This window comes from Phodopus roborovskii, unplaced genomic scaffold (assembly GCF_943737965.1).
Source record: "Phodopus roborovskii unplaced genomic scaffold, PHOROB, whole genome shotgun sequence".
Taxonomy (NCBI): domain Eukaryota; kingdom Metazoa; phylum Chordata; class Mammalia; order Rodentia; family Cricetidae; genus Phodopus; species Phodopus roborovskii.
In genome coordinates this window covers 16,700,056-16,719,519 of record NW_026126424.1, presented here as the reverse complement: position 1 = coordinate 16,719,519, position 19,464 = coordinate 16,700,056, and the positions used below count along the sequence as shown (strand labels likewise).

The 19,464-nt window shown below is 35.4% G+C and overlaps 1 protein-coding gene across 1 annotated transcript in view; it reads left to right on the top strand.

Moving 5' to 3' along the window:
* The window catches only part of Olfm3 (olfactomedin 3), a 209,268-nt gene that overhangs the window by 180,259 nt on the left and 9,545 nt on the right, over nt 1-19,464 (top strand). Inside the window, exons 3-4 of the mRNA XM_051185634.1 lie at nt 3,973-4,128; nt 10,244-10,463. Coding sequence (XP_051041591.1) covers nt 3,973-4,128; nt 10,244-10,463 — 376 coding nt within the window. The remainder of the gene's footprint in view (nt 1-3,972; nt 4,129-10,243; nt 10,464-19,464) is intronic.

Below are 19,464 nucleotides of genomic sequence, written 5' to 3'. Positions count from 1 at the left end.
TTCTGGACTAGGATGTGGCCAACATTTTCACCAATAAAATCAATTCAGTACACTATACATAGTTCTTCACCTTGAAGATTTCAAAAGCAGTATAACACCATACTTCCACAGTCAAGGAAATGCTGTTCTTTTTGTTAAAGCAAAGCTAAACAAACATAATGAGACATAGATTTTTTTTTTTAGTATAAAATGGTCTGAGTACCAATTGTAACTGAGAGTAGAAATACATTCATGTTCATTCAGATAGACTTCATGCATTTTATTCATAAAAAAAGGAAAAATAGTTCAAAAGATGATTTTCAGAGATGGGAAAAGATGATGTTGCCAAACATTGTAGGAGTTGTTTAGTAGAATTTCATAGTTGTGATAAATATCTAGAAAAGCAACCTTCAAGAGGAAGAATTTATTTTGGATCATGGTTTTAGAAGTTTTGTTCCATGGTCATTTGACCCTGTTGTTCCTTAGCTGTGATAAAAGAGAATGTCATGAATGCAACCATGTGGTAGTGTGAATCAGCATACAGGAAGCAGGGAAAGAGGACACTGAAGCAATACAGACATGATATACTCCTTATCAACAAACACCTAGAAACCTATCTTCCTCCAGCTAGCACTACCCCTTAAATATCCAGACTGCCTTAAAATAATTCTATAATCTAAATAAATAAAACCTTGAGATGCCCTCTAGTTTTCAAAATATAACAGAAACCCAAGCAACAATTAAAAAGCTAAACTGTAGAGTGGCCTCAGAGTAGCAGAGTGAAAAAAAGTAAGAGAGCTGACAGGTCTCCTTCCTGTTAGTTAGTTAGTTAGTTAGTTAGTTAGTTAGTTAGTTAGTTAGTTAGTTAGTTATATGGAGGCATTGTCCAGTATCATTAAGAAACTTGCTCAAGTGATTTGCCAACAATAGGAGAGAACCCTTCCTAGGAAGAGCTAAGTGCAACTCAGAGTCAAATCCCATTCATTTAGACCCAGAAATAGTTCTGCAATTATTCAATGCTGTATAATATAGGAGGTCACAACTACCAAGTCTCATCCAAAGTTCTCCCAAACCATTTCCAATAACACAAATTAAGTTGAAAATTTAAATGTGATGCTAGAGTAGAACATAAAATAAGGGACACTGTTCTAACTCTATTCAGAATATCTCCTGTTGCCCATAATCTTCTAATTGTGTGGAATATGACTATGTATAGAAAATTCTTATGAAGATATCAGCCATGCTAATGACCAGTATCATCACAGACAGTTACATATTTAAATAAGTAGCCAGGTTCTTTAATGCTAATGCTTTTCTTTATTCATGCTTAACTCTAATTGAGGTTAGAAAATTACTTTGAAAGCAATGCTTTTATCCGTGATGAAGTCTCCATGAGTTCAATGCTGTCTCTAATTTCATACTGCACTAAAAAATTCTATATGAAGCTTTCTGAATATAATAATAATTTCAAAATTAAGAAATACTTGTAGTAATATACTGCTGTGTCTGACAGTTATAGGCAGAGAAAAACTCTCCCTAAAATAATAAGATTCTAATTACCATTACACTATTTGAAACCCAAGATGATTTTACTTAGGAAATATTTATTGAGCTTTATCCTGTGTCTGGTTCTAAGTAACATATTGAAAGTAAAAGATGCAAGGCACAGTCTTTGATGAGGATTGCAGACCAAGGGCCTTCTGCTGACATTGTCCAAGCACACAATGCAAATGACTTTTAATGTAAGCCAGACTATGACATGTTTGAAACAGACAGGATGAACATAGGGGAGAACTAGGGATCAAGACAAAAGAGGAAAAGGATAAAGAAAAATTGACTTGTCTGACAAGAGGTAAAGAACAGAGGCAAGTCAGGGCACCAGAACTCACTGACTCTTCTAAAAATGACAGTTAGGAGGAATGTATCAACTTGGCTCTCTTTATAGCTATCTGGTGTGTACATTAAGCTTAGTAACTTTACCTGGTGGATAAGTCTACCTCTGAACAAGTTATCCACTTATAGTTCACTATTTTTTCAATTAAGCCAGACTTTTACTGATTATGAAGTAATACATATTTACTGAAATATAAATGAAAACACATATTCACTACCTAAAACAAAAAAAAAATACTTGCAATCCTATCAGCTTTTTTGTGCTCATGCCTTGGTGCGATAACCTATACAAACAAAAATACCATTTAACCAAAATGGCTTTATATACGCATACTGTATAATACATGCGTGTTCAAAGGTCTTTCCTCTTTCAGATATTTCATATTATCACCTAATTATTTTTCTAATTCTTCCATGTGCATTTCTTCATGATATTTTTCTCAGTCTCAGTAGATTATATTATATTTTGCATGATGTATTTCATTTATGACAAAGGATTTAATTCTGTATCATATTACATTTATCACATGTAGAAACCCTGCCTAGATGAACAGTGCATCTCAAGCTCTAAAAGTCAACTGTAGGAATCACTTGGGAATCTAGATAAATATGCAGACTAATTGAGTGTCTTTGAGATAATTCTGGAATGCTGCATCTCTGACAAGCTTCCAGGTGAAGCTAAAGTTGCTGCTCTGAAGATAGCATTAAAGTACCAGAGGTGTAGTGATCTATCTTATTCTTTAGAATAATTTATACTTATACTATTTTTCATTCAAATGTTTCCCTCTCTTAGAGGCTTCCCCTTTGTTTTCAGATTTTTGCTACCACAAAAATTAGAGCAGCCTTTCATCATCTCTGCATTTTTTCTAGGTCAACTATTTCCTACTTCTAAATATCCTGAGGTTCAATGAACCTGGGTCAGTGCCATCAGCTTAACATGTGTTTCTATCTATAAGGAACTTAATGTTGTTGCCATTTCCCAAGTCCTTCACACATAAGCTGTGCAATTTAGAAAGTGTTTCAACTAGGCATTTGTCCTGATCCAACTCAGTTTCACCCTTCAGAATACTTTAGAATAACCATTACGATGTAAATGTGTTGAAATCAACATGAGTTGATATCAGGGTTCAGTGAGCTCATCTGGAGGGAATCCACGTTCCTGTGTTCTAGAATGAAGAGCTGAGAAGAGATACCGTGATACAGAAGAGGCGGAGAGTGGTTTGTTAGGAAAGTAAATGCTTTCAAGGGAGGAAGTGGGTTGGAGCAAAGAGGGGAAGTTCAGTAGCTATGTGTCTCACTGAACAAAGGAAACAGGCTTTTATGCTACACCCTGGGCTTTTGGGGATCATTTGCATTTCGTGCTCATTTGCATCTGTATAGGATTTCTTACACATATTCTGCAACACTCAGCTCTGCAAAATAGTTCATGCATTGTAACTGTCCTTAGCATTTTAAAGCTCCACCCTGGGATGTATGCTAGTATTGTAACAAAAAATAGACAAGCTTCAGATAGTTTGAGGATGCTCTGCACCTGCTGGGTAGGGGGAACTGAGTGATGGAGAATGGGGGCATGAGCCTTTCTCTCTGCCAAATGGTTTTTTATATACTTTTTTTTTCATCCTTTACAAAGTCTCTATTTCACTCTCCTCCTTATTCTTCAGCCTCAAAATGGTTGAACTCTAACTCTATTGGATCTGTTACTACCATACACTGTTGCTAAGTACCCCTGACTTTCCAGAGGTAAGAAACAGCATTTACAGACACATTTTATTTCAGTATGCATCACCCTAGGGTATTATAACTGTATGAAGCCTTGGAATGAAACAAATTTTACTTCTTTTCTAATCTACTGTCTTCTTGCTTTTGGGGTCATTTCTAATGATACATGTCCAATTTTTATGACATGCATAGGTATAATTTCCTTTGGCTCAATTTTCAAGTATTTACTGAAAGTAATCTTCTTGAACATGTGACAGGCAGACATGCATTTATAGATTTGGTACTTTTGTTCTTCATGTTAATAACATTCTAATAAATTAGTAGAGACTGCATCTGTCCATAAACAGAGAATGATGTACAACCAATGACTTTGTTTGACAGGTGCAGAATATGTCTCAATCTATAGAAGTCTTAAACTTGAGAACTCAGAGAGATTTCCAGTATGTCTTAAAAATGGAAACCCAAATGAAAGGGCTGAAAGCCAAGTTTCGGCAGATTGAAGATGACCGGAAGACACTAATGACCAAGCATTTTCAGGTAGGTGTGAGTCCTCCAATCTTGTCAACCCAGTGCAGTAGGCAGGTGGTAATGTCACTCAGCTGGAAATAACTGTCTTGGCCCTTATGTACAAGGTTAAGGGCTCACTGGAGAGTTAACTGTCTTATCAGTAAAAAGTAACCATTAGCAGCTAGAAACACATAGAAAACTGCTATGACAAAATCTGCCCCCATCCCAAGATATGGGGAATTTCTGGATATATTTGCAAGTAATTTACCATCTATAACAAAAGGACACTATCACAAATATGAATTATTAAGTCATCAAAGCTTTTTTTAAGTGTTTTTATGCTCTGTTGGAATGAGAACTGTGAAGAATGTAACTTTTTGAGGATGTTAATTTTTAAAGGAAGAAATGATAACAGTTATAAAGAATTTTTAAAAGAATAGGTTCCTAAGTTTATACAAACATTTTCCTTTTTAAAGGTTACATGTGTCTTAATATCAGTTGTCTAGAAAATAGAAATGAGGAAAAAATGTGTTGAGCATGCTATGCAGACTTTATTAATAATATACAACAGAGTCACTTATTTAAAATCCTTCTTGGTCTAATAATGACATTTGAGCCTCTATTAAAATAATTTATGTCTTAAAAAAGCATGGAGAAAAGTTTTCAAAACCATTAAGGTCGTTCACATGTAACATCTCTTTCCTCTCTGTCAACTACAGAGTAATATTCAATGCTAGTGTAAAAGGAATTACTTGAATTCAAGCTTGTGGTCAAGGATTTTGACATAGTGGAGACATATATAGTACGGTGATATTTTGTTTATTATTTAACAAATAAATTTTGCCAGAAGATCAGAAAGCAAACCTAACCACTGCCATAGAGGCCTGGCAGTGGTGGTACAAAACTTTAATCCCAGCACTCAGGAGACAGAAGCAGATGGATCTCTGTTAGTTCAAGACCATGCTGGGCTACATGAGAGTGAAAAGGTCTAAAAGAAAACCAGAGCTCACACCTTAAATCCCAGGACTAAGGAAGTTGAGACACAAGTTATATGGCTTGGCAGGGAGAAGAGTAAATGACAGGAGGAGAGAAGAGAGAGATGCAGTCTAGACAGTCTAAGGAACATTGCAGTTGGAATAGCAATGGAGTCTGGAAATGCAATCTGAGGACAGGATTGCCCCTTTGGTCTTGAGCTTTAATTGCAATATCTGTCTCTGGGGTTTTATTATTTGTGCCATAATAGAGAAATAGTCACAAACAAACAGGATCCTTGCAAGGTACCTTTTAATGATGTAGAAATCATAATGTTTTAGAATATTCTGTAGCCTCAAAATTAAGGACAGAGGTATAGTCAATAGACATCAATACCTATTCAGTTTCAAATGAAGAAAAAGAGGATTAAAAAAAGCCAAGAATATTGACAAGAGAGAACATTGAAGTGGTTGAATCATGGAACTTGAGATGAAGAGAGACTTAAACATGACCAAAAAAGGAGAAAGATTTAGAGCAAGTCATAGATGACACAATATACTAGAAGATTATAAGAAATAAAACTCTGAGCTAGATTAACAGAAAAAAGTGTGAAAAGATAAACAGAGAAAAAGATAAGGTTTGAGACCAAGGAATCCATGTCAAGCAGAATTTATTCAGAATATATGTTCTGTGAAGCAGGTCCAGGCCCTTCTTGGGGGAATGAAGCACAAGCTCCTCCCATGAAAGACAACCTACAAGAAAATATAGTAGGCTAAGCATCATTTAAGAGTACACAGAGAAGATTTATCTATTTGTGCCTTGGAGATCTACTGAAGAATTAGGGATATATCAGTGTCCAAGAAAATCTTGCTAGGTATGACCTCCTTTCCCCAGATACTAAATTCCAAAAAGGATCTTGTTACCAACACTTTCCCACCAACCTGTCCCCAGAATTTCATCAGCCCCAAGTAACACACAGAGACATATTATATTAGATATAAAACTGTTGGCCTGTTACTAGAATTTCTTATTGACTAGCTTTGTCTTAAATATTAACTAATTTTTATTAATCTAAGTGTTTCCACATGGTCCTTTCTTACTGGAGAGAGGGTCTGGACCTCTTCTCTCACGTCCCTACATCTTGACTCCTCTCTACTACATTTCCAAGAATCCTCCTTGTCTCCTAGTCTCGCCTGTCTTGCCTTTCTATTTGCCAACAAACAGTGCTTTATTCATTAAATAATAAGAGAAACATATTTACAAAATGACATCTCCCTTTGGGACCTAGAAATTTACAGAGTCCCAGTGTCCACTTTGAATGCTTAGAATTAGAGGATAGATGGTGAAGTAATAATGGGAGATGTGATTCTGTAAATATGTTTCTCATATTCGTTAATGAATAAAGCACTGTTGGGCAACAGAAAAGCAAGATTGGCAGAACTAGGAGAAGAGGGAGAGAGAGGAAGTAGTAGGGAGGAGATTCAAGTTGGAAGACAGAGAGAACAGAACGCCAGCCCCTCTCTCTGGCAAGATGAGACCACATGGAAATACTTAGATTAATAGAAATGGATTAATAATTAAGACAGAGCTAGCCAATAAGAAACTAGTAACTGGCGAACAAAATTATATCTAATATAGTGTCTCTGTGTGTTATTTGGGGATGGTGGGGCAGTGGGACCAGACTACAAGGAAAACCACTCATAACATAGTAACAATGTGAACCTGGTGATGGGGGCTATCCTGCTGTATGTTTCTCTTATTGGTTGATGAATAAAGCTATTTTGGCCAATAGCCAGACAGGATGTATAGGTAGAACTATCAGACTAGGAATGCTAGGAAGAGCAAGTGAGAGAAGGGGGAGCCTCCAGAGCTGCTGAGGGAGAAAGAGGGGCAGACATCACCAGTAAGTCAAGACAATGTAGAGATACATAGATTCATAGAAATGTGTTAATAAGTTAAGAGAAAGCCCATAAGAAGCCTGAGCTATTGGCCAGTTTGTAATTAATATTAGCCTCTGTGTGATTAGTTGGCACTAAATGGCTGCTGAATCAGGTAGAATAGAAACTTCTGTCTACAACCTGGAGATGTGTTGTTATCAAAGTAGGAGTTTGTAAATACTAAGGCAGAAGAGAGAATCAATCCCAGGAAGGACAGCAGCAGGAGAGCTATAGCTCTCGATTCAAGTCAGGAGCACAGAAGACATGGTAGGACCAAAAAACCATGTCATCTTCCCTGGGTCAGCAGGACTGGGGCTGTAGATTCAGGAAACAAAGAAATAAAGCTGAAAGAAACCCCCCCAAAAAAATTCATCCTAGTGAATACGGTTTTTTGCTTAGTAAAAGCCATGATATCAACAAGAAAATAGAATTTTTAGGAAGTACCACGTGATTGTGATTTTTATTTTCACAGTTCATATAATTGAAGGATATGTTGGAAATACTGAAATCTAAATATCAGTAATTACAACAATAGTCATTTTTCTGAACATACATATTCACAGCAAAGTTTGCAACACTTTCATATATTTATTGATTCAATCATCATAACAATCCTGTGAGGCAAGCATTGTTTTCTTGTTTTTATCTCTACAGGATGAATTAAAACAAAAACTGTGAGTACATTTTCTTGTATCTGACTGAAGATTCAAATTGACACATCTTAGCTCCAGACCAGTAGGTCTGAAGTGAAAAATTAGTTCTTTGAATTAAAATTAAAGTAATAACAACTGCAAATTCACCTTACTTGGTCAATTACTTGCAATATGAGAATAAGGACTTGATTTTAGATCCCCAGAATATATGAAAAGGGGGTAGGATTTGGGGGATGCACTGTATCCTCCACATTAGGAAATAAAAGCATATATACCTTGAAGCTTGTTAGATAGTTAATTTAACATAGTAGGTAAGTTCTTAACCCATTGAGAGCTCTTATCTTAGAAAAAAATCAAAAGCAGAGAATGATTGAGAACGACACTTGACATCAAAGTCTGGCCTCCACAATGATGTACACATACACACATACACATGAATAGTCACAAAATGCATATCCACACACAAACATACATATATACAAACATACAATATGCACATCAACAAACCTGTCCAAATCCCCAAATTTATTATCTCATCCCCCTGCATCTAAATCAGAGTAATAATTAGAGGTTCAACACATGCTTAGGAAACTCATTTCTTCACTGAGTTACATCAACCATCACATTTCCCTCTAGGTACCAACATAACATATGCTAGAAGAACATTATAAAACCAAGTTTAAAATGAAAATACTGTGTTAGAAAAAAAAAAGAAGAAGAAGAAAATCCTCTCTTCTGCTACCAAATTTTTATCTCATGACAAACACTGTTAACTTTTACTTTTATGACCTTTCATGAGGAAAACTAAGCTACCCATGGCAATGAGACCAATTGTTGCTCGCAAGATACCCTGATTATTAGCCCTCTACTAATTAATAGCCAAAAGTCTAGTCAATTATCAAAAGATTTTTTTAAATCTTTTTGAAAAGATTAAAAAAATAAATAATTTTGCAATCCATCAAAGACAAGATACTTTCCAAATTTTGACATAAGATCTCTCCTTTGAATACACCCAACTGTAAAATAAAAAGGTTTTCATTGTGGCTATTGTTATAATTTGCAGCAAATGGTATGAGCAAAGCTGTTATCATTAAAATTCTAATGAAACAATTGTATCTCCCTTTAGAGGTGCCAAAAGATGCTTAAATTAATGAGCTCATGTCAAGATGAGCCCTACAATGAGCAATGTTCAGCAGTTCTGCCTTTTGACTGCAATAGTTATGAATCTTTTCCATTTTTTATCCTCCAATTTAATGTGTACATATAGACTAATTCAAAGATTTCCAGACTTATACAGTACATAAAAATCCCTCCACAAGAAACACAAGCCCATTAATCAGGGCAACAATGGGAGCTTCTGCTTCTCAAATGTATTTATAGTAATAACATTTTCTAAGTGTAACTTAAAAATGCAATTTTCAGTTCCTTAAATAATTATACTGTGTGGCTTCTGATAGCACCTATGTTTATTCTCAAATGATCATAAGTTTGGAACTCCTTCAACCAATTACATCATCTGCAATAAATTCAGTTGAATCAAGGTCCTGCAATACTTTGTGTCCACAGCAGCTACCAAGTTGAAGGGAAAGGGTTATGGGTGACAAGTACAGAAGTTGCAGGTAAAGATGAAGTTGTGGCATAGTCTTGTGATGACTAAAATGGAGGACATTGATTGACAACATACACTGCTTGGCCCCATGACAAAATTCAGTGTTTAAATGTTGAACGGCTCTACGTAGCTGGCCCAACTGTTATATAAACGGTGCACCTTGTTCCCTTAAAGAGTTAATTTACTATACAAGTGGGTAAGCGATTCTGCCTTCTGTGATACCTAAATTAAATATGCTATAAGACAAATGAAGACAGAGTGCGGCCAATAATTCAAAATGGAAATAGAAGTAAATATCTCCTCAATCTTTAGGAAGTTTGGTATGATTTATCATGTAGTTGAACTTACCATCTAATGAAGTTGTCCGAAGTTGGATAGTTCAAAGGATAAAGAATACCTGAGCACAAATAAAAGATAAAGGAGTCCAGGGCCGTGGCTAGAAATAGTCTTAAGATCAAGGAAAAAGTTGATCTAGAGTCAAAAAGTTTCCTTTATAGTTCTATGGCATGGATAGTCAGTAGTGGGATAATTCATTTTCACTAATTTCTCATAGAATGCTTGACCTCTTTCAATTACAGCCAATCAATGCATCATTGAGAAAGGGATCATGTCTCTGCTTCCTACATGATGCATTGTTCACTTTACAAAAAACTAGCAGAAAGTAAGATAACACAAAAGACCATATTTGCTATGATAAAAAGTTTTTTTCTAATTATGATAAAGATTGATTTATTTTATATCGAAGAACGTAACCTCTTAAAGGGAGGTTTATTTGATAACAAGCTGAGATAGGCAAATTTATTACTAACTGTCATATGGCTACTTTCATTATCAAAGCCTACCTGACAGCAATCAAAAAAAGAAAAATGAAGAACATTGAAGCTCTTTCAATGAACTCCTTTACTTGTACCATAATGGACACAGATGCTTTTTCTTTTTGAAATACTTTGGAAATGCTCTGCTGCTTCCCACAGGAACTGAAGGAGAAAATGGATGAGCTACTGCCCCTGATCCCAGTTTTGGAGCAGTACAAAACAGATGCCAAGCTCATCACACAGTTCAAGGAGGAAATTCGGAATCTGTCCTCAGTCCTCACTGGGATTCAGGAGGAAATCGGTGCCTATGACTATGAAGAACTGCACCAAAGGGTCCTCAGCTTGGAGACCAGGCTGCGTGACTGCATGAAAAAGCTAAGTGAGTAGAGCTCCATTGGGTTTCTAAAGTCATGATTTTCAGTTTCCTTGAAGACTGTGTTCTTACACTGAGAGAATTCAGAGTAAAGGATCTAGTTATAGATAGTCAACCCAGAGACAAGAGACCAAATGTTCCTTAGTCATTTATGGCTGAGAACTGTTGTTTAAATTTCTGCAGCGCCAAGGCGCTGTGACTTCAGATAAGTAGTCTGCTGAATATAAACAGCTTTGTTGGCTACAAATATTTCTTTTATTTGTGTTCATTTATTTATTTTTAAATCCTGTCAAACCCAGAACAATTTATGTGTTGAATTTTATTACTATGATACATGTACTCTAACAACCAATAGACTAAAATAATCAAAAAATAACATCTGTGTTCATCTCTCTGAAGTAATAAAATATTTGTTCTTTTATTTAACTGAGGTGTATCTATAAAACTTTGAAAACTCAGCAGTGCGTTAATAGCCATTACAAATACTAAATGTATAGTTGTTAAGACAGTATGGTAAGTAACTATGGCTTATGAATACCATTCCATATGCTTTATGTAATTTCTAGATTCTTTATAAAACTCAGTGCAGTCCAAATGCACTATAAATATGGTTTATATAAAGTTGACAAGAAAATTAGTCTGTGCATGTACAGATGAAATTGTTTTCCAAATCCTTTTTATTCCTGTTTGGTTGAACTTGAAAGTATAAAACTCATGAAAATAAAGACTAAGCTGTAGTTCAACTATTTCATGAATTCCTTCCAATTATCAGGAGCCATTGCCTCTGAGCTACTTAGCATAATGATGTGATAAATTTATGGGTTTTGTCTCAAAAAGAATGTCATTTTGTTCTCTTCACTCTTTAGATCAATTTATCACTTATTGAGCATCATTGAACAGAGAAGTTTTAAACAGATAATCTAAATCATAGATGGAAGGCAGATATACATGATAGATGATAGATAGATAAACAGATACAGAGATACAGAGATAGATAGGTACAGAGAGACAGAGAGACATAGAAATAGAGTTATAGATACCCAGTAAAAGCACACATGGTTAGATGATATATGGATAAATGGTATTGTGGTGTGTGTGTGTGTGTGTGTGTGTGTGTGTGTGTGTGTGTGTGCGTGCGTGCACAGCAAAACAGAAACTAAAGCATATAATATCAAGCTGTCACTGGGTTAGGGTTTAACTCAAATATATTTGACTTAGTATCTACATTTCTTGGTATTGGTACAAGTTAGATGCATTCATCTCCTGAGAATCCTTTTAACTTCATAATCATTGTTATCTTCCAAACACAAGAATATCAAAACATCACACCATAGAATTTTTGGAGAGAGGAAAAATAGGAATTAATTAACAATAGAACCATAAACACAAAGGATAGAGGGGAACATATCATGGATTCAACATTACAAAAATTCTAAAATCGACTTGCTATAATGTTCAGAAAGACACACACACACACACACACACACACACACACACACAGAGAGAGAGAGAGAGAGAGAGAGAGAGAGAGAGAGGATTACAATCTAGTATAATGAGCAAGAAGGCTTAGCCATCACTAGCATCTTCACTCTTCTCAGACGCCTCTAAACACACAGCTGATATCAGTGGGTAGAAATGAAGCGGGGAGTGAGAATCAAATTACACAGTTGTGAATGCATTTCCCTCAATTTCCTTCCCCAGTGGAGTTAGGTTTAAGTCAAATGTCACAAGGCACAGTGTATAAATCTGAATTGAAAATTAAACTAGCTTCCCTGGCTTCAATGACACTCCCAAACAGTAATCAAGGCCCTCAGGGAATTACAAGTCCTGCAGGCTACAAAGGCAAATTGAGTCGCCCCCCCCCCTCCGCCCCGTGGAAAAATTGAAAGTTTGCAGGGAGTAGAAACTAGACAACGCTCCACAGCAATGCACCCTTGTGGCCTGAGTGAAGTACAATGATGCTTTTTCCAAAGTATTTCACTCTCTCCTCTGAGAGACTGAACAGAATTAAGTCCCCTGCGCTTAATTAAATTTCATCAGACTTCACGACATGCAGAATATAATTATACGCTTGTGAAAATTTGTTCAATAAAGCATGTTTAACACTCTTATACACCCCCTGAGATCACCAACAGCTACTTGATGGAGATGATAACCAGGCTTGCCCCTTTCCCTATCTGTTCACCACCCCATTCCCTCTTGCTGCTTCTGTTTTAGAACAATGATTTGATGATTTGGTGATTTGGTGCCCTCTAGTGAAACAAGGGGTGCATCTTTTTTTTTTTACTAAATCAGCCATTTTAGGTCAAGGTGATGGGACACTGGTCTTAATATGTTGTGGAGATTTTTGTTTCTTACGATGAAAAATAAACTTTCTATGTGTCAGTAGACATGCTTATATACGCAGCAAGTATTTTTTACTCCACGACAAGTGCGGGCACTTTGCTGTGTATTTGAAAAGCCAAGAAGTGTGAAAGACCATGTCTCTGAGGTAAACATGCTCATCTTTAAGCAAGAATAGCAAGTGCAAAAATAGGTAATTGCCGCAAGATTGAGTGACTGCTGCTTGAAATGCAATATACAAGCTGTTTTACATATTGATTTTCATCCCCGATTCAAGGAAACACCCCCAACTTAATAAACTTCCATAGATTATAGAGTATAACAACTTTTAGTCCAAGTCTTCCTTAATTTAAAATCACATTTCTTTCCTAAATGATACCCTTTTTTTTCCATAAAAACAACTTCACTATTGACTTTTAACATACACTAATTACAAGGGAAAGAGCATCTCATTCAAGGAAACAGTGGGTGTCTTCTACATATCAGGTAATGAAACATTCATTGAGAGTATACATTTGTTAGCCTTGTGTATGTATTTAAATACATGCCTAAGGCAGGTAATTATATTTTCTCCTTTTGTGAAAACCATGTTTGACAGCACAAAAAGTTAAATGGTAGCACAGGAAATATAATTTAATGATTAAAACTACCATCTACCCATCCATCCATCCAACTGTTGTGGCCCCAAAGAAGTGTGAGAGACAGTTAATTCTTCATTATCTCCTGCCATTCATTTCTTCCACACAAGCCACCACATCTTCTTACTCGTCCTTTACACATTTCTCATAACTTTCTGCATCATTATTTTCACCATGCAAGTCCAGAACATCATTTACCACATTTCATTTGGAATCTGCAATGAGTACCCCCCTTGCTACTTGGTTTAACTGAAAACAGAACTTCTCCATTGTTCTCAGTATTTATTCTAATGTTTTCCAAGCACTATTTTGAGTGTGTTAAAGTTGTCTTTGAGGCACTTTCCTGGAAACCTGAATCCAGTCACTTCTTGATGTATGTTAGTAACATGGATACTACATGATTCCCCTTTCCTTTCAAGTACTCAGCTTACACCCCCCCTTCTGCCTCAAGCTTTGACCATTCTCATGTTTTATTTTTCCTGTTTGTCTATTTTAACCCTCACAGACATTGAATTTCGTTATTTTTCCCTGAAACACCCTTCCTACTTAACTGCTGAAACCGTGACTCTTTTCATTCATCTCTTCTGGGAAGCCTTACCTCACTTCACCTGCAAGAGTTTGTATTCCCATGGCTTGATTCCCTCAACCCTTTCTTAGTGTACAGCTCCCCCAGGACACTAAGCTTATTCATACATTTTACAGAGAAAATGCATTGCTTTTGTGGGGAGTATGTGTGTGTGTATATGTGTGTGTGTGTGTGTGTTGTGTGTGTGTGTGTGTGTGTGTGAAAACATGTGGCTTATGTTTGTATATGAGGGGTATAGTGTCTTTCATAAGCCAGATAGAAAATGCAGATTACCAAACCAGAGTATTGGTTCTCACCTGTTTGTGTAATGTGTTGTTACTGACTTACATTCTTTCCACATTGGCAATTTCAATATTTCAATGGAAAATACCTAGTATTTTACTCTAAAGACACCAAAAATCTCAGATACTCTAAGAATTAAGACTCAGACTCCCTGGTGTAGAAAATTGAGATTTTAATCAGAAATCTGTTGGCATTTTTTGAGACTATGTCTTTAGATTAAATCAAAATAATCCCTATTAAGTCCTTTGAAGACTATGTCACAAATAGCTCCAAAGTTTTAAGTTGTATCATAAAATGGCACTGTCTTCCTACTCTATACTTTTGAGGCTATTTCTTCCTGAACTTTTGGACTGAAATTACTTTAGCCAGTGTTTTCAGTAAATAATCAACTTTACTTCAAATTGATTCTAATTAGCCTCCCATATATTTAGATGCTCTTTAATTATAGCTATATTCGAATCTCTCAGGACACAAGTATATTCCCAGAAGAAAGAACAAATTTCTAAACAATCAGCGTTTTCATTATAGAATTGTCCAATTAGTTTTAAGTTTAGATAGAATATTTCTATAAAATATATTCTTATTTCAAGTTTTATTACAAAAGGTAAATATAACAATTGAAGTAAATTTCTTAAATGAATAAGAAACTAAAATTGTGTTTTCTGAGAAATTATGAGCTATTAGACACACATTTAATTGCTGCTATTCCCACCAGAATCTCAGTGTGGTTATCCGAATCTTGTTCCTTAGTAGCATAATCTATAATACTAGATATAAAAATAACATTTAAATAATATAAGTGGACTTTACAGGGCTAGCAAAGTATGGTAGAGATAAACTTTTTATAGGAGTTTTAATAGACTGACTATAAAATCAAATCATAAGTATTCCTTATTACACGAGTTCTCCATTGGCCTTAAGAAGGCATAATTTCTGTCCATAAATATATTCCCTAGTCTATCTAAATTATATTAATGGATTTGGCCTAAGGATCCAAAGTTAGAAGCTATTAGACTAAACTATAATATACCACATTCATATGCTAAAGAACTAAGAAAAGAGGACAGATGTGTTTTATGCATCAATGATCCAAATAGTTTCCACATGCTGTAACCTAAATGGTACCTTTTCCTCAACTAATGATTGATAATGATGGGTGGTAACTGATGATAGAATAGGAATGCATAAAAACCATCAGGGAAATAATATGGCCACTTTCATCAAAAACATATTCAGTATATTTTCTGGATATGTAGAATGTTATCAATGCTGATACTTCATGGGTCTCACTGAAGACAGAGTAGCAGGAAAAATCAATGAGCCAAGTTTCCACCCCTTCTTCTGCCATACACCTTGGTAGGAACCTTTGTCTCACAGACATTTGGGGGAAATTATCTTTCCTGAATACATTTTTGTGTCCTCTAGAGAGTGGGAGTAAAATGAGGAAGACAATGATTCATTTGAACAAAAGCTAGTTGGGGAAAGTCACGAAGCAAAAATGAGTGTCATTGTTTGTTTGTTTGTTTGTTTGTTTGTTTGTTTCCAGTGTTTCTGTCCCTTTAGAATGTGAAAATGCCTATATTTTCTTGACACCTAAGCCCACAAAATTGAAACTGGGAAAGCAGCCAGTTTCATAAATATGTGCCATTAAATTCTCCTGATTTCATTTCACAAGATAAATTTTAGCTTAGGAAATCAATGACCAATTTAAAGGAAATTTCTCCTGGAAAGTAATCAACACAAAAAGCTCTTTCATTGCTGTTCCCTTCCTGGGGATGTCTATCTGATGCTAACAGTATGCTGAGCACTATCACATGGCCACAGTGGCAACTTGTTATTTACTTATTGTTTCCATCTTGGATGGACCGTGACCACAGATTCCACCTTCTCCTTATAACTACATAAAAGCTTCTTGATTCTGAATAAATTCAATGCCCCCTTACTCCCTTCCCTGATACAACAAAATGTCAGACATTAGAAATTTGATTTTATAAATAAAGCCCATTCAAGAAATTAAATGCACTATCTGCAATTATACATTTATTTAAGCATGTAATCTGTATGAGAGAACAGACTTAACTTGTTACTGTCTGCCTTGGTGTCCTAAGTATGTAGGGTGAGTCTTTGTTTCTTTATTTGTTTTTAATTAATGCACATACATATTAAAGAGTAAATGGAGGCATGATTACTCATAGATACTAAGTAAATTTGATTATTATCTATTTGTGAGCTTCACTTATTTCATGATGATATTTTACAACATTCTTACTCCCTGTCTACCAGATGACTCGTAGATATACAGACAACTTTACAGAATAACAGCAAAAACATAATCTTATGACCCCATCATTGCCTCTCTCCCTTCCTTTCTCCCTCTTTCTCCTAAAAAGGAACATCTGTTGCTGCCATTTGGTTTATAGTGCTTTTCAAATGAACTCCTATCCAAATTATGATTTATCACTTTCTATGTAAGCTTTCTGATCATCAATAATTTCTTTCCACTAAATACTATAGATATTTATCTGAAAGTATCTTGTTAGCCATCAAGATGATATTCTCCACAGGAAAGTACCAGTCTTCCAAAGAATGTTTTTTCTAGACCCAGAGGTGCATTTTAAAGAAAAAGAGTCATCATCTTAGGATAATTTAGACCAATGCCATACACAAATTGGAATTTTTCACTTCTTTCCAATAGTCTTCCATCAAGGGACTTTGCCCTATACCAAATGAACAGTACAGAAAGCATGATATATAAAAGGAATAAGAAATCTCCTGTTTTATTTTTAATAAAGTATATTGAAAAAGCATTTACTGACCTTCCAAAAGCAGTCAAAACTGCAAGTAGGTGTTACCAAACCATATGCACATGTTTCTTTCAACATTTATAGTTGCTATTCATTTCTAAGCTGATTTCAGCAAATGAATAGCACAACGCACACGCGCGTGCTCACACACACACGCACACACACACACACACACACACACACACACACACACACCAGTTCTGGGCCAGGGGCAAAGGCAAAGAGGAGTATATAATATAAGACTGAAGCTATATATTTAGCTTAGCTTTAAAATAAATTGATTGATGGGAAGTCCAAGATATAATAAGGTTGTTTACGTGGATTTATTAAAGACAATTTAAACAGGCTGAATATATACTAGGAAAATAGATTTAGCACATAGTTTTAAAGGATTCAAGGTATATTATTAACTCAGTCGCAAGACTGGGCCAAAGTTCAGCTTCTGAAGGCAATAAGTATTTTCAGAAAAAAATACTCCCATAGCTGGGAGTTCCTAATGCTATACATTTTCATATTATTGTTATTGATAGCTTCTCCAAGAACTCTCTTCCTGGGCCTCCTAGATGTTATTTGTAGAGTTCTGCTGAACATGCCTATCTTTGTGTATACCCTTCATGAAGCTAATACATCCTCAGACATTCACTATTATCACTATACTCAAAAATTTGTAAACCATTTAATACAGTGGCATCTGCTCTCTTCATGTATAAACTTTTCCCAAAGATACTAAGTCAGACAATGTACAGCTTAAAATCATCTTCACTGGAATCCTAACATTTTTTTCTCTTCTTCCCCTTCCTCCCTGTCTCTTTATCTGACTAGATGGCACTAAAGTCTGCCCAAGTGAGAAAGCCATGCATTTTCATGTTACAACAGATAATTCTTAATTTATTATGGTTTTCAATCTTCACATCTAAATCAAAGTCTGTTCCTATCAACTGTCCCCTTAAAATCAGACATCCAAAAACACCCAATGTATTCTGTCTCTAACACTGCTTCACATCCCTCACCCAAACAATGTGATACCTTGTAGGGAATGTTTCTCCCTACCCTTCAATCCCTCTGCAAATTATTATCCATAAAGTAGACAGATTTTTTCATTTAAAATTGTAGTTCATGCCGGGCATTAGTGGTGCATGCCTTTAAATCCCAGCACTCAGGAGGCAGAGACAGGTAGATCTCCGTGAGTTTGAGGCCAGCCTGGACTACAGAGCCACAGCCAGGATAGGCTCCAATGCTACACAGAGAAATCCTGTCTCAAAAAACCAAAATAAATAAATAAATAAATAGAAAAAAATTGTAGTTCACAGCTGTTTCGATTTCCTAATGTTCCTGTTTAAACATCTTCTGTGATTTATGATCGTATCTACCAAAAATATAATAAAATGTTCACATTGGTTTTATAGCTTTAATGATATGGACGATTCTTCTATCAGTTTTAGATCCATATCAGGAACACATGTAATAGTTACTATGTCTACAGTATCTGCCTCTGTGTTGAATAATATTCTAAATACTTAGCACATGTTTCATATTTAATGTTTTCAACTACACTGAGAAAGGTATTTGATTACTTCTGTTACCCATGAGATAATAAGAAGTTAAAAATTTGCTCTGGGTCATAAATAAGGATATGAACCAGATCCAAGTCCAGGAGGTATTCTTAACCTACAGCCCCCTACATACTACTGTAAAATACTACCTTTCCCCAGCTTGCCTTCTACTTATACTAAGTAAACTAAGACTCTTAGTAACCTTGTATTCAATTCACGAACCAATAGGTGACTGAGTCCTTGTCAATTATATCTCAGAGAAAATGTCAAGCTAGAAGTCATTCTAGATGGTGTCTAAATGTTTAAAAATGCAATTATTTGAAATTAAGAGTTTTAAAGACAAATGAAAATTAAACTATACTTCAAGTGTGACTCATAGATTAATAATACACAATTAGTTTACTCAAGAAACATACCTCCAGATGAAAAATTCTGATGGATTGAGGTACAAAAAGGGAAGACAGAATCAAACATTGCATACTGTGAGTCACTAGAAAGATAGGAAACAGTGAGTAGATGCTGAACATGCAGGATGATGATGGAGAAACAATAACCCAGAGAATAACCAGAGGCAAAGGACAAGTTTCATGAATGTCCATAAGATCCTCAATGGTCAAAGAATAGATTTGAAGTATCTCTGTTTGAAGGCATATCTCACATGTTATCATGTGCACACATTGAAAATTATATATAACCAAGAAAATGTACAGTTATAACATTTTCAAAATTAATTATATTTCCTTATGTAACAGCAAGTGAATTTTTCACAAACAATTTATTAAACTGATTAGAACAGATTAT